This window comes from Hesperophylax consimilis, chromosome 3 (genome assembly GCF_061612785.1).
Source record: "Hesperophylax consimilis isolate HC1 chromosome 3, BYU_Hcon_1.0, whole genome shotgun sequence".
Classification (NCBI taxonomy): domain Eukaryota; kingdom Metazoa; phylum Arthropoda; class Insecta; order Trichoptera; family Limnephilidae; genus Hesperophylax; species Hesperophylax consimilis.
In genome coordinates, this window is record NC_142838.1 from 28,022,669 (window position 1) to 28,039,034 (window position 16,366).

At 34.9% G+C, this 16,366-nt stretch overlaps 2 protein-coding genes across 5 annotated transcripts in view; one reads left to right on the top strand and one right to left on the bottom strand.

The window, feature by feature from the left end:
• LOC149425219 (epidermal retinol dehydrogenase 2-like) overlaps window positions 1-16,366 on the bottom strand; it is a 37,612-nt gene continuing 21,246 nt past the window's right edge. For 2 of the 4 annotated variants that reach the window (XM_089650077.1, XM_089650074.1), the window contains 4 exons: window positions 6,470-6,685; window positions 5,200-5,541; window positions 4,030-4,280; window positions 1-1,286 (listed from right to left, as the gene is read on the bottom strand). In XM_089650077.1, coding sequence (XP_089506203.1) covers window positions 1,094-1,286; window positions 4,030-4,280; window positions 5,200-5,541; window positions 6,470-6,685 — 1,002 coding nt within the window. In that variant the 3' untranslated portion in view covers window positions 1-1,093. Of the gene's footprint in view, window positions 1,287-4,029; window positions 4,281-5,199; window positions 5,542-6,469; window positions 6,686-6,810; window positions 6,961-7,069; window positions 7,205-16,366 lie in introns of those variants that run through there. The other 2 variants (XM_089650091.1, XM_089650084.1) reach the window with 2 other exon arrangements.
• On the top strand, window positions 8,288-10,999 carry LOC149425220 (BLOC-1-related complex subunit 8 homolog). The gene is made up of 3 exons (XM_089650101.1): window positions 8,288-8,496; window positions 8,648-8,825; window positions 9,874-10,999. The coding sequence occupies exons 1-3, from the start codon at window positions 8,445-8,447 to the stop codon at window positions 10,172-10,174; spliced, it is 531 nt and encodes a 176-aa protein (XP_089506227.1). The 5' UTR covers window positions 8,288-8,444; the 3' UTR covers window positions 10,175-10,999.

A 16,366-nucleotide genomic window follows, 5' to 3' on the forward strand; every position in this document is an offset into this window, starting at 1 on the left:
TACTGATAAATATTTAACCTTATATTATATTATAATATTTAAAAAATACAATTTACAGATATATTTCTATTACATAAATAATTTTAAAAGATGTGCACATTTAGTGTTTCATTAATCAGTCATTATTTAGCTTAATTTAATTTATTGTTGGTATAGATTCATCATCGCCTAAGTCATCATCTTGAAATGCTATTTACAACAGTATTGAAGCTTTGGTAAAAATAAAATCAGATTTTGTAAATAAGAAAAAACCATTGATGATATGTATTATGTACAAAACATCAACAATACTTAGTGGTCCCCAACTGTAATTACAGCAACGCAACCATCGACAAACCATCTAAGTAATTTATTATTTGACATGAAGTAAAAAAGCCCGTAAAAAATTATTGGTGTAAATATTTGGTGTCTCTCTCAAAAGTGGCCAAATTTAATATGACTAGGGCGAAGAAAGATTTTCATTAACAATATACTCCTCATTAGAAGGAATTACAACTAAGTAACATAATATATACTATTCTCATAAACAGTAATAATTATTGGCTAAATATGATTTAGTTCCCATATTGAGATTATCAATAAGTACTCTGCAAAATGCGATTTTACAACTATGTCAGTGTTTTCTTTTAAATGATGTAAATATAATCATCACAATAAGCTTACAGTTAATGTTTTCTTTTCTCTTAAAGTAAATGATTTGACTAAATTGATTTTCACTTAATAAAAAAATAAATACATATTCTGGTTTTATCATGTTGTGGACTATGTGATGAAATAATACTTATTCCGTATGAATAATTATAAATCTATCAAAAACAAGACACGGAAAGGTAGAGGTAGAAGATTGGCCTAAGTCCAAATCTCAAAGATAGTACAGACCTACTCAATTGCTAGAATTTCTGACACATTCAGACATGCTGAGAGATCAACAGATTTGAGAAAGATCTGATATAGTATAAAAGTAAAAAAATAAAATAGGTTATTGACACCTTTACTATAAAATAAAATAGCAATTCAGTAAAAGAAATAAGAAATTGATTAGAAATGTGTAGAAAAATATAAGGAAATTATCACAATTTAATTGGCAGAAAGATCATCCGAAGTCAACTCCAGTGTCGAGCATTTCCCTCATCATGACGGTGGCCTGACGAGGCAGGATCCGGAGCAAGTGGCCGATGAGCAGAAGGTGACGCGGGATGGACACCTGGACGTAGTTTCTCCGGACGGCTTCGATGATAGATTTGGCTGCAGCACCTGCTTCTATGGTGCCGAAATAGCTTGGGATTCTGAAATGGGAAACAAAATTCATAGATTAAAATTAATCGATTTTTTAACCTCTCAGAAAAGGACTTTTATTTACTTTGTGTTCCTTTGCGAACTGTCAAAACGCGAAAATTTTTGTGTTATTCACGAGTTTTGTTAAAAGCTTCATAACTCACGCTTTGGGAAACGTAGCCTCATTCTAAAAAATGTTTTGGAAAGATTATGAAATTCACTATCGTATTGTTTTGTTATACGTAAATATTTGCGTTTCTAAATATACATTTTCTGAAAACGTCAAAAATATGTAAAAATCGCTGACCATTATTTCAAAGCTGTGAAGAATGTACTATTTTCTGAGTATCATAAAGAAATAACACTTTATATATTGAAGAAATATAATTAAAAACTATTAGTCACCTCAAAATAGTAACCGTCCAAACTAAAATATTTTTAATAAATTATTTAAAAACGCAATAAATTATGAACGAACAAGATGACAAGTCCAATCGACTTAGATAATGCACCTCGAAATTCCATAGATATTCTTGAATGCAGACGCGTAGCGTTATTCATTATCGATACTCTGTTTTTTAAATCATGGCAATCCGTATACTAGTGATGGAAATAAATCGATTTTTGTAAAATCTCGCGCGTTTACGTGAAAAGACGTACTAATGTCTTGACCGCTATTATCATATTTACGTCTTTTGACGTTCTAATGTTCCGAGTGGTTAAGCAGAATTCAAATTATTATTGTTACATAAATGGTATGATTCACGAATAGGTATTAATCAATAATATAACAGTATATAGACCTGCTGTAGAGATCTCAAGTGGCAAGCAAACAGTACATCAATTGTTTTCGATTTCGTAGTTTTAGTACAGGGGGTATAACTCCGATCAAAAAGAGAAACCGAAAAAAAGACACGGTAATGTCTGAAACGTCATCAGGTTACTATCCAATGAAAAACTCTGAATTTTGATAGCTGCGTACTGGCCGAGTGGATATCTGTGGTGGTTTCGTTTCGAAGCACGCTGTTGTGTTGTAGAAATTTGGCAGATTTGAATATATTGTTTATCCGATATTAGCGAGATCCGTCGAGTCTGTCAGTTTGTGGCTCATGGAGTATGGCCTTGTAGTATGCCGATAGTGGAGGGTAGCCGAAACCCCTGATCGAAAAATACTTTGCAGATTATGCTCGGGTTGCTTTCAGCCAAAATGTAAACCTATTGTTAATGTTAATTTCAAAATGTGTGTAATCATTGACCTGAGCAATAATGAGTATTAATTTATCTGAATGGAAGAGTTTACAGAGATAAAACTGATATTGATTTATCACCTTTGTACCATGAGAAATTTAACATTAAGCCAAATTGATAGGGAACATGATAAAATTTGGTGTTAAAATTATCTAAATGCATCATCGTTTGTCTTCAATTCAATTGATTTTTCCAGTACAAAGATATCCTAGATTAGAGATAAATAATGTGCAAATCGGAAAGCCCAGGAATTAAGAGACCAAAGATCATCCCTCTCAACTACAGAGATTAGATATAATCTTTAAATATTACAAAACAAAGTCGCTCTCTGCATTGTCTGTTTGTGCGCTTAGTTCTTCTAAAATACGCAACGGATTTTGATAGGGTTTTCACTATTATTTAGAATGCTGAGAAGAGTCGATGTTTTATAATCAAGTCGTAAAAAATATATTTTCCTGCATTTACATTGCTAACGCTGGCTATACCTTATGAGATACAGTATATCTGCTATAACACAATCAACAAATCAGTATATCTGCTATAACACAATCAACAAAAAATATTTTTACGCAATGTGGGATTGTGTATTATTTTGATGAGATCATTTGGATTTAAAAGGATTTCAACCATTTTTGCACATAATAAATCCATCGAATTATGCACTCTTTGAAGTGAATTCAATTATTGAATAAATTAATAAGAATAATATCTATCATGCTAGGTATAAAGAATGTAAGTAAAAAAAAATGAAAATTTAAATTATATAATTTTTTCAATCTCTGGGACAAAATCTTCATGTAGTATCAAAATAAAAAATGTTAAAATTATATTTCAGTTAAAAATTGGCATTTGTTACTTTATCACCAAATAAAAGTAATCGAAGTTTATAGATTTGAAATTGCTCTTCTGGAAAGTTGTTGTTTTTAACTTTTACTCTTTATGATTAGCATCAGCATGGTATATATTATGAAGATACATAAAATTGTCACATGAAAGCGATACTCTTGTAATAAATCGAAAAGAATGAATTAAAAAAAAATATTGTTTCTTGTAAGGCAATGTTGCACAGAACTCATGAGAGCCATGGAATGTAAAAGAAAACTAGAAGTGCCTTCCATACAAATTTGAACAGAAACAATTACGCCACTGACTTAGTACCTTGTGGTTCTAGACCATTTAGCATGCTGTATGTCTCTCTTACTCTCTATTTGAATTTCGTAATCATGGTGAAACACAGTTTTGCATTGGAAATTTAAGCCTCTATTAGGCAATTATTGGGATCATGAAGCACGCCCACAAGGCACCTCTTGTGTTATTTTTTATTCTATGATGGGAGCTATGGAACCCAGATATATGTAGATCGAAAAAAAATCATGAAATAAAGCTTTAAAATGAAACACAATAACAATAAAAAAATATAATAATTATACATTCCTAGTCAGTTTACGTGTTACGTTAATATTACTTTCATATGGTGATATATTCTTTAAAAAAAGCGGTTCATACCTCAATCTAATATCTGAAGCAAGTTCCGCACTAATAATGAACGGATAAACGTGCACGATGGTGACATGAACATTACTGTTCTTGGAGAGGCGAAGTTCCTCCATGACGGACTCTGCCAGGCCCTGGACAGCGATCTGCGACGTGCTGAGGGGAAGCTGGCCCTTCTGGCCGCTGAGGCCCGCCACCGAGGTCAGAGCCACAATGTGGCCATGGTTCCTCTTCTTCATAGCAGGCAGGAATGCATCTAGAAGCTAAAGAAAAAAAAAACATTACAAATAGAACACGGGCACCAGCGCAAAATTGTAGTAAACTATTATTGAATAATTATAGCAACAAACTCAGCTATTGGTCATATGGAAATTATACAGAAAAATATCTTAAAAGTTATCCACACTTTAAAAACATAAGAATGACTGACACTGAACACATATTCAACATGTTTGACGTACTAGATGACCAAGTACATATTTGACGAAAAAACTAAATTTCAACAACCACAAACTAACATTAATAGACCAGTTAGACGAGCGTACATACAAAACATGAAAACTCCGTCAAAAAGCACAAGCTTTGAACAAATACTAGGCAATAAAAACATTAAACGATCTTACACTCGACACAAAAAAATGAAAACATTTCACAAACAAAGTAAGGCATTGGAAAAGAACAAGAAAGGCAATATTACAGAAAATATATCTTAAAAGAATAAAAAAAGCAATCTTACAAGAAAATATATCTTAAAAGAATAAAAAAAATATACCTACATAGTGCAAATATTATGTATACACAATCGTTTCAATAATTATATACATATTGTCTTAATTTTATATTACTGCCCGTATTATTATATGTAAGCAGTAAGCGCCCAACGAGTCTCACATTACCAAATAATGTTTTACAAAAAAAAATACTGCAAAGTGTATAAATAATAAAAATAAGAATTTATTCCAGAAAAGATAAACACAAAGTGTGTGAGCAACCGTTTATGGAGGATATTCCGGAGGGTGGAACTCCATCCAGGCAATCATGCCAGTGATGATGGTGTTATATGATTGGTGTAATCTGCGCCATAAGCTGCCCATGTGGTGGCGGAGAAGCGCTCTGAAAGAGTGGACTCGTCCCTCCGGGGACATTTCAGTAGATTAAATAAAAATAATCAAAGTATCTTACCCAGAAATGTGAAGTGAGAGTGAGATCCATAGCCTGATAGATATCCGAGGAGGGTTCATTGAGCAGAGACCTCGGGCTCGGGATGCCGCAGCAGTGGAACAGCATGGTGACGTCTCCCACCTCCTTCTTGATGGTGGCGGCCATACGCTTGACGTCCTCCTGCTTGGTGACGTCGCACGTGAAGAACCACACCTTGCCGGTGCGCGGGGGCATCAGCCGCTGGGCCTCCAGGGCCGTAGACTCGTTCAGAGCCGAGTTGATGTCTACGCAGATCACCGATGCGCCCAGGGCTGCCATCTGCTTGACGGTCTCTTTGCCGACCCCACGACAAGCGCCAATCACCTGGAAGAGGAATGTTACAATTAACAAAGTTTTTTTTAAATTTATTAAATATACCGAAAAATAAAACCAATTACAGGTTTTCTCCTTTAACCTGTTAACCGGGGAGTTCAGTTTTGAATTACGCAGCATATAACGGGCGCAAACTCCTTCACTAGGACGTATCAATACGTCACGCCCGGTGGACGTAATTTCATATTTTTTTATTTTTTTATTTTTATTTATGCATCAAAAAAAGAGAAAACATCGAATTAAAAAAATAGAATATTTACAAACAATTATAAAGATTAGAAAAAAATATAAAAAAGGTTATAATTACAGAACAATAAATGAAAGCACACAGATAAAAGAGAAACATTGAGTTTAAAAAATTAAAATATGTAAAAATTAAAAACTCAATTTCCGTGTGATGTGCTCGGAAATATAAGTCCCACTCGTTCCAGGGCGCAACATATATTTCAAGGACGTATTCATACGTCCTACCCGTACCCGATACTGTTTACGTTTGACGTATTTATACGTCCCGCCCGGTTAACAGGTTAATAAGACAAGATATAAAATAAAATAAATTTATAACCAAAATTCAATAAAACAAAAAATCACCCATCACAAGTCCGTTCCATTCAACTATTAGCTGGAGCAAAAGTGTACATTAATGCTAGTTAACTACGAAAATCGACAGAAAGCTCATGGGAGAGACAAAGGGAAATTTACAAGAAACTTTATATTTGAAAATCTAATAAAGTTTGTCGTTGCACTTCCCCCATTACATCACAATTTGAATAAAAGGAATGGAAAGACTCATTATTTTAGCAAATTCTTAGATCATTGTAGAAATGTATAATATATATTTGTACAGCGCCCTTGAGGTGATTTTGGTCAAAAACGGCGCTATACAAATTGTCCAAATATTATTATCAATATTACTTACCATAACAATTTCACCCGCCACAGGTTTTTGAGGAGAGGGTTTTATAACCTCGAGTCCGGCCTTTGCAATAGACACCACCGAATACAGTGTGAGCCAGGAAATGTCCCATACTAGAATACATACTGCGTATAAACGCAACAGCATGCGAAAGGGCAGCAACAGCTTCAAGCCTCCTGGTAACGAACTCATCCAGTTGGTTCTACAATCTTCTCTTTCCTAGAAAACACAATGTTAATGTTCTAATTAATTTTAAAGACTAGTAATTCAATAGACATTCATTACAATAAAAGTTGTTACAACATTTAAAACATTAAACAAAGTTATTATTCAACGACCGATACCATTTTTATTGCCTTATAAACCCAGACAAAACGCGAGTGTAAATTTAGTCGGAAGAATTCGTCTGACTGATTTTTATTACTGGGGCAATGTCCGGGCTGTCCGGGGTACAAATAACGATAACATACATCTGTTTCTTAATAATCTCTTTTCATTTGCTTACTTATCTTAAAAACGACCGCTTCTTTAGTCAATTCTGTAAATAAAATTGTCACCCTAACGATAAGAATTAGAAACAGTATATTGATATCAAATACATACGTAAAAAGTGTAGATAAAGTTTAGTTATAATACTGTAAATCCAATAGTTGCCAATACTGATTAGTGATTCTACTGCTGATTGCTGGTGATAATATTTTGAAATTTTGAATAATGAAGTATCTGATGTCTGACAGGTTGATTTTAAATTTGTATGTTTTTTTTTAATTTTATGGCTTCTGAATTTGAGCGAATATTATTTAAAAAGAAGAACTTACATTTTCATAGTGAATCTGCGTTCGTTTTTTAGATTCTGACTTTATTTTTGATGTACATCAAAATTATTTTTTTGATTCACTTTTTTCATTGTTAGTTTTCTGTTTGCTCCATCGAAGCATCGAAGCCAGAGTCAAATTAGCCTTTCAGAAGCTGGGCGTATTGTACACGATCCGCAAATACTTTGAGCCCATTTTGAGCCCCTCGTCCCACGGGTCGGTAAGCACTCATTATAATAATATTTGTATGAATGATTTGTATAGTGCCGTTTTTGTGCAAAATCACCTCAAGGGCGCACATTTACAAAATGATGTAAGACTGTGCAGAAAAAATTCAAACTAAACTGCGCTGCAGACCGTTACCTCAATATAGCGAACTTGATTTTCTCGTCATTCGGTTTATGTTGATTGCTTACCGACCCGTGGGACGATGGGCTAATAGTACACAACTACTGACTGGTGGCGATATCGTAACCAATAAAATTTATTCAAGGTGCGATTTTTGTTAGTTGAAAACTTTTGACCCTTTTTAAATCGCAAGTGCTCCCCACTGTTGAATTCGGCAACCACCTCTGGTCTGGAGCTTCAAAATACATTAAAAAAACTCTTGATTCGGTCGGTTGTAGAGTGTAGAAAAATATATTCCTGTGCCGTTTACAAGGAACCGATTCCTTTTCTGTCACTGGAAACGTCGCTCTTTTTTCTGGGGAATCGGCTATTTTAGAAAAAAGGTTCCTTGGGGAATTTTATTAACAAAACATGAAAGAAAAAAATTACAAGAAAGCAATAACTTTGAAAATTTTGAAGAAATGGTTATATTTTTCTCAAAATTTCTCTCATCGGTTATTATATATAAAGCGTTATTCAAAGAAATGCCTATGAATAGTAATCGTAGGTAAAAGTTTGTCATTTTTTATTTTTAAAAATTCTGAAAATAACCGGCTCCTCAGAAAAAAGTCACCGGTGCAAGAATCTCGCTATCTCTAGTCAAAAGTCAAATGTCAAAATGACATTAGCAAAGCAATATTAGTATTGGTTGAGTGGTTTATATTTATGATTTGGTTCCCTTTGGTACTTCGGCCGCTCGATAATAAATGCGAAGAATCTTTTCGGCATTATTAATAATAATTTAGTCATATCGATTTAGAAACCACCACACAAAAATGTCGGTCGTTTATACGGGAGATCCAGACTTGGAATTGAAAGTGAAGAAAGGTAAATAAAAATTAGACCCCTTTCATGTTTACACTTCTAACGTGCCATGTTATTTTATTTTTACGATTTAATCTTATGTGTCTTTATTGACTTCATTCGTGGATATAATTAGTTAAATTGTTGGAAATAATCAAAGTTATTTTATTTACAGCAACAGAACGCATCTCCGAAAACATGCATATAGTTGCTAACGAACCATCCTTAGCTTTCTACAGATTGCAGGAACATGTAAGGAAGGCTCTGCCCCCCATGGTGGAGCGTAGATTAGAAGTAACAAAGCTTCATCATGAACTACAGGGGAGATGTTACGACGTGGAATATGCAGTAAGGTAAGCATATATTGTAAGTAAGACTTCTCACAAAGTTATTAATGAGTATGCCCATATGTCCTGTTTACACAAGGTCAGTGTTTAGTAGAGTAGTACAGTGGCATAATTATTTTAAATTCAATGAAGAACGGCACCCAATCTTCTGAAAGTTGTCTGATAAATATAATATCTAATTATTGAAGACAATATTAGCGATTGAAAAAGATACGGTCACCGTATCTTTTTCAGATTTTGCTGTTTCAAATTTTCGTTTAAGAATCGCTAATATTGTCTTCAATAATTAAATATTACAATTTAAGGGTTTTACTCATTAGATTCTTCCAAAAATAAAATATGGTATCTGTTCATTGTTATTTTGATACAAAGTAAATATTTTAAATATACAGAAAGTAGGGACATACTTAATACGCACTTTTAATTTTAAAAACACTGCGGGTCAGTTACATAACAATGAATAGTAAATATTTCAGTTTTAATAGCTATTTCTTTAAAAAAATGGTTAATTTGACATCTTTTCTTCACGCCATGTTTTTACAAAATAATATTAAAATTGTTTTTCAAAGCTGTTTTTTTGCTTATTTTAAAAAAACCCAAACTAAGAACCTATTTTAAGTTAAATAAGACGAGAAAAAATCTATAACATCAATAGCAATGGCCGCCAAGTAAAAAATCTATTTTTATGAAATAACTATTAAAATTCATTGTTTTCCATTTCCGGAAACTGAAATACTTACTTATCATTATTTTCTAACTGATAAAAAGTTTATTTTCTATTAAAAGTGCATATTAACCTTGCCTCTATTTCCTGTAAGTATTATTATTATTTATAAATTCTGACCAGTCAGTGGGTGAGTTTGCAAATGCTACGGGTTCCCGTTCAGGCTTCGTATGTTCATTGGCTGGCTAAATCCCCCAACAATGCACAAGCAACATTTTTCACTTATAATGATGGTAGAAGGAGATTTTCAATTATTGTCAGGTTTTTCGTAAACCGGGAATGTCTTTCATTTGATGAAAAACAATGAAATTTAAATCACAATATTTCCAGTGCTGTAAAATCAATGGACGGCGCTGCCAAAAGTTTTTCCAATATCCAAGAGATGCTCAAGAACGCCATCTTCTTGAAGCAACAGCTGAAGTACGAGGAGGCCAGGAAGAACAAGAAGGACACCAGCTCCGTGTACAAGAGATTGTCGGCACACATCACCATGGACCTACCGGACCTGCCGGACCTTTCGGGGGTTGTGCGGGAGACCACCACGAGGGTCGAGAACATGATGGCCCAGGCCAGGAGCTCATCCCATGGCAGCAATAGTGAACTGCAAAGATCCCACACTACCCTACATTAAACTAAACTTACCGAATATCCTATGTTATAGGTATCGCAATAAGTTGATAAGAACACAGTACTCACAGAAATATTGCTTGCACAATAATGTTTAAACTTGTTACTCAACTTCAGGTAAGAAAGTTACTGTGATTTTGAAAAAAAAAGACACACAGTAAAACTTTTCAAATGTTTCTCGGTGACTTTCGCAAGGAAATCACTGTCGGCAAGTTTGGCCCTAAGCCAAACGGCGCCTAACGCTAGTAAAAACCTCAAGGGCGCTGTATTAGGTGTTAGGTATTATTAGCACCTTTACTCCTTGCAAGTCGGCGCCCTGAGTGGGGTGCTCCAATTGCGCCGGCATAGGGCTGGCCCTGACTGTCGGAAGTGTATAATATATACACCGATACACATAACCCTAAATGTGTGTTGTTTAATACAACTCTAATGGTGCAACCTATACGTTTCTTTGTTTTGCGCTTCAGGATGTCTAGCACGGACGATCTATAAAGCCCTATGTCAATACGACCAAATTCGTGATCTATGGTCAGTTAGCAATAATCGCGAGCACGGTCAACGACTGATAAGAAATTCCGACCGATGATAGACAAAAAAAAAGCCTGCCAAATTTAACGCAGCTCCTTGGCTGTCAGTTAAATTTCGGTTGACTGTTGATATACGCAATTTTTTTAATAATATTATTCTTTATGCAAAATTACTAACTTTTTTTTGTTATTTGTTTTTGGGGTATTATGCCGTGTTGCGCTAACTCCTTCTTTAGCCAACGTTTCGGACAGCATTGCAGTGTCCATCATCAGGGCAGATGTGTTATTTGAGGTTGTGTTAAAATGTGAGCTTATGTATGAGGTTGTGATACCGTGTTGCCAGCTCCAACCCTCTGAGCTAACATTAACGTATCATTTTTTTTTTTTTTTTTTTTTAATAGTTTAAGTGGTTTTCTTCGTTTAGCTCTGGTGTATCCGTCAATTACCGGATACCAAGAACTATTAAGCTTAGCTCCATCGTCTCTATTAATGTTTACGGGATTTTTATGAATTTCAATGGCCTCCGTAATCAGCCGTGCTCTATAAGTTTTCGGTCTCCCCAGGATTTCAGGAACAAATCCAAAGTAATGCCCGGTGTCAATCAAATGCTCGGCAATTGCCGATTTGTCAGGGTGGCCGAGTTTACAAGCTCTGAAGTGTTCTGAAATCCTTTTGGAGATAGTCCGCTCTGTCTGGCCTACATAGACCTTGTCACATCCGGAACAGCTGAGTTTATACACTCCATCTGTTTCCAGAGGAAACTTAGTCTTTGAAGACCTCAGTAAGTCCTGTATCTTTGTTGTTGTTCCGAAGACAGTCTTGATATTTTCCTTTCTCAATAGCCTGGCAATTTTGTCTGTCACATTGTGCACATAAGGCAGGAAGGCACAGCCTTTCGACTCTTGTTCAATTCTGTCTTCGTTTGGTGCAGATTTGGCTCTTATGATTTGCCTTGTCTGACTTGCTGGGTAGCCGTTACGCTCCAGTGCATCGGTCAGCTTCGTAAGTTCCGCTCCGATTTTATGTTCTTCACATATTCTGGTCGCTCGGGTCACCAATGTATGGATAAGTCCTCTCTTCTGCGCTGGGTGGTGGTGCGAATCAGCGTGTAAGTACCGATTTGTATGGGTTGGTTTCCTATATACAGTATGCCCTAGGCTACCATCGTGTTTCTGCATCACCTCCACATCTAGAAAGGGCAGGATTTTATCTTCGTTTTCCAGTTCCATTGTGAATTTAATTTTGCTGTGGAGAGAATTAAGATGGTCCAGGAATTCGTTTAGTTTCTCCGTTCCATGAGGCCAAATGGCAAAGACATCGTCGACGTAGCGCCACCATACTTTAGGGACAGCCGAAGCTGTGTCGAGTGCCACTTCTTCAAACTTCTCCATAAAAAAGTTGGCTAGTACTGGCGATAATGGACTGCCCATCGCAACTCCCTCCAATTGCTCAAATAGTTCACCCTGAAACGCAAAGTATCCCGTTTTGAGGCAGTGTTCAAAAAGTTTGCAAATGTCTTCCTCATATATCTCCCTTAGCATTGTCATGGAGTCTTCTAGAGGCACATTTGTGAAAAGTGACACGACGTCAAAGCTGACCAGAATATCTCCTTCCTCAGTCTTAACTTTCTTGAGCTTACTAATCAGATCTGTTGAATCGTTGGCTAAAGAAGGAGTTAGCGCAACACGGCATAATACCCCAAAAACAAATAACAAAAATTCTTCTGGCCGTGAAAATCTTAAATCATAATTACTAACTTGTTTATTATTGAAGCTCGTAGGATTGAAAGACGTCATTTATGCAATCAATTAAATCTGTTCAAACTTCGAGGGACGAAATTCAGATACTTGTTTCGTATATCTCATATTATGGCTAAATATCTCTATGACCAATTAACTCAGATGTGAATAATGACCTCATTTACTAATTAACTCCCTTTTTAGTGCCAAAAAGTAAAAACAGCTGCCAATGCAAATTTAGGTTAGTATTTCAATTCAACATTCCCAATTTATTAATATTTTTGTGTAACTGTATGACGTTAGACATTTCGGAACGTCAAATACCTCCAGTGTTGCCAGTATATATCGATAAGTTTACTATATCTGATCGATAGGCAGAACTACTGATGATTTTGCAACGAAGTAACGTCATTGTTAGCAATTAATGCTCTGAATTAACATCAGACGGCTACGTAAAAGTTAAAAATACTAAATAAAAATTAACAATGTCGAATTCAAATAATAAAATTAATTTACGGTGACCGGGTATCTCATCAAAATGACAATTCAACACACCTACAAAAAGTGATATAAAGTCATGAAAAGTTATGAAACAAAAACTAGGTTACGTAACTATTAAACCTAGTTTTTGTTTCATTACTTTTAATGTATATCACTTTTTAAAGGTGTGTTGAATTTTCATTTTGATGAAATATCATGGAACCTTAATATACATTGGCAGTCCGCATGGACTTTTTTACATTAAAAATAGAGTTAATTAGTTCATGAGGTCTTTAGTTATGAGTTATGACTAACAACTTTTGTCCCTCCAAGTTGGAACGTAATCAATTGATCGCGTCTCGATGGTCCATGGATAGTGTATATGATTTCTTTCAATTCTAAGAGCTTAGTAAATTCACCTCCATTCATTAATTAGCCAGTTATTTTGCATAATGAATGACTTTATCCAAAAAGTCGTGAATATTGACAGCTTATCCAACACCTTTGATGCCTCACTAAAAGCAGCAGCTTTTTTCTACCGACTCCCGGAATCATATTTTGACCATGCTCAAGAATATCACTAACTAACCATAGATGACGGATTTCGTCAATATTGTATTGACGTAGGGCTTTGCGAATTGGTATAAAATCATTGGAAGATACGCCTATCGATCCGACATTGTAAAGTTATCGATTACCCCCTGGGAGACAAAGTCTGTAAATACTTTGGAATAATTCTAATTTGTGGTATTTTTGAATGGTCTTGTTTCCATTATGGTGATATACTTTAAGCTTTTAGCTAAATCAATTATTATGAGTCACGCATGTATCATAAAATGTGATTGTATAAATTATATGTATTATCAAAGTTCAGATAGGGTTAATGCTAAATATTTTATTTGTTTAATTTATCGTCGACAAAGAAACAATACCTCCTAAACGACATCCAGTCTAAAAATCACTTTTTTATGAAATTCGATTTAGTTCATAGAACTAGTTCATAATACTACACTACTGGTGTGTAGGTTCAGCCGGCATGAGTTCTTGAACACGAGTCATTTGCGGGAAGAGGACCCCACTCCCTTTTCAAATCAACTACTCCCAGAGAACTTAGACCTGAATGCCTCTTCGTATGTACCCAGCACTTGACAGCGTAGCTTCTCAGCACCTGCGCATTCGCCTCACTAGCGATATTTCTCACCGAGAATGTGAACCGAGTCCGTGAGCGGCCCCGGACCCGCATTGGTGCGAGTCCTGGTCTGGGACCGAGTTCAGAGCCGGAACCGTGTATAATACAGTTTATACCCAAAAACTCGAATCTCGGACCTACTCCTAGAACTCGAGTTCTTTTAAAAGGTAGAATTCCTCGGAGGCCTGTGGCAAAACGCAGAACCTACTCATCTTTAACCTTTTAAATGCCAGTAGGTAGAAGTGTAGCTGTGCACAGCAGGCCAAGAATGCGAGTTAACTCGCTCTTGGCACAGAAGCGGTTAACTACCATTAGATATTGCGCACAGTAACAAATAAGCGGTAACAGACAACCTACATCGGTTATTATTTTAATGAAATATCGCCTATCTCCAATTCCCTCGCTATAAAATAGTTTTGACATGCCACGGATAGTTGACACTTCTGAAAAGTTTTTTGTCTCTCCTGCACAATTTGATTTTTGGCGCTAGGGCGGTATTTCTTATTTGTCGACATTATGTTAGTTTTCAGTCATTGTACCTTTTATTTTGGCTGTACTTAATGTTAAGAATGTGATTGTCTAATCCAATTATCTTATACCAAAAAATGTTTCATTATCTTCGATAAATTGAGGAGTCAGGTGGAAGAACGGCTTAAGGTTCATTAAGTCATTTAACCATCCGATGCATATTTCGTATTCTGCATGCCTTAACTATCATCACACAAAATATAGTCACTCTACTTTGTCAACTTATGCCCCTACATTCAAGAATATTAACATGCCTCTCAAGTTGCAGCTATAAACAATCCCCACTTGCTGCCATTATCGCTATTCTTACCTTACTTTCATCTGTCAGATTGCCATTCGATAAAAAGTCAGCATTTCAGTATCAGCTCATAAAATTTTATTCTTTATCAATTGATTCAGTTGTATGGTGAAAAATAATATGTATAGGGAACACATTTTTTTTATAAACCCTTGGTTTGGTAAAGAAAATTCATACCGTCACTCATTTTTACTCTTCGGACGGAAGAGTGACTCATTCAGACATTAACTCATTCAAAAGGTTGTATTAATAAGACAATATGCAAATGTCTTTTTAACCTCATTTTTATTAGCGGAATAGCAAACAAAGCTATTTAACAAATAATCAAAACGTATTTAGAAAACACTTCAAAAACTTTAACAGCGATTATCTCAAAACTCACTTTTGTCTGTTAGGTTGTTCTTCCACCTGTTTCCTCAATTGTAACTATATCTTTTTATCATAATAAACATTTTGTGAGAGTCAAGATACTATAAATTTTAACTTGTACCTTTCGATTCATAACAAAAAATTGATTGTTTATTTTTCGTAGTACATAATATTATTGTTTTGTGTTGTTATGATATTATTTAAATAAATGCCTATGTTGATTAAACCATTCCTATTGGGCTCATAAATCCAACTTTTCTCTACAATTACTAAGATTATTAAGAAACTCATATTATGATGAACTTTATTGTGTTCAATAAATCTTCATCACAACTGCGACATTTGAAAACCTTATTAGTAAGATCCGTAGATTACAAAATATTAAGAACCTTTTGAAAAAATAAAACAGTACTGCCTTAATTGCTTATTTTAATCCTCTTATAAATTATTTACCTAACCACCATCGATAGCCTTCCATAGCTATGCGGTAACAGATTTAGTTCTGCATCTGGAAATATATTTTTTTAGTCCTGGTATATGCTAATAAATTCATAAGGTTCTCATTAATTTGGATATAGTTTTCAATAATATATTATAATTCATTCCCTCCATGGTCGAGGGGTAAGGCTCTCGACTAGCAATCGCATGGCATGCGTAAGTACATTTTATTTAATGAATTTGTGTTGTTTCACAATAAATTTGTTTTAAATAATATATTATAGTTAATTTGCGGGACATTGAAGAGTAGAAGATGCTCTCAGTATTGTCCTAAAAGACCACCATTCAGAATTTTTTTTAAAGTAAGCTCCATCAATATTTTAAAACCAAACCTTTAGTATTTTCTTCAATGAAAATGTTTTAGTATTGTTTCAAACGGAAGCCTTTAAAATATATCAGCTTAACCGTCTAGTAGTAGAGTGGACAAATGCGTCAGATTCCCAGCAAGGCGTCATTCAATCCTATTCTAATTAAATCCTCGGTAAAAAAAATCCTAATCCTTTGTTCTCAACGTGTACAATTTCAGCACTTAGCCGATGTCAGGGCCCTATGGAAAATTGATATATTA

Coding starts and splice junctions, on each gene's coding strand:
- LOC149425220 (XM_089650101.1), top strand. CDS start 8,445: ATGTCGGTCGTTTATACGGGAGATCCAGACTTGGAATTGAAAGTGAAG. Junction 8,497..8,647: donor GGAATTGAAAGTGAAGAAAG/GTAAATAAAAAT, acceptor TTTTATTTACAG/CAACAGAACGCATCTCCGAA. Junction 8,826..9,873: donor GACGTGGAATATGCAGTAAG/GTAAGCATATAT, acceptor CAATATTTCCAG/TGCTGTAAAATCAATGGACG.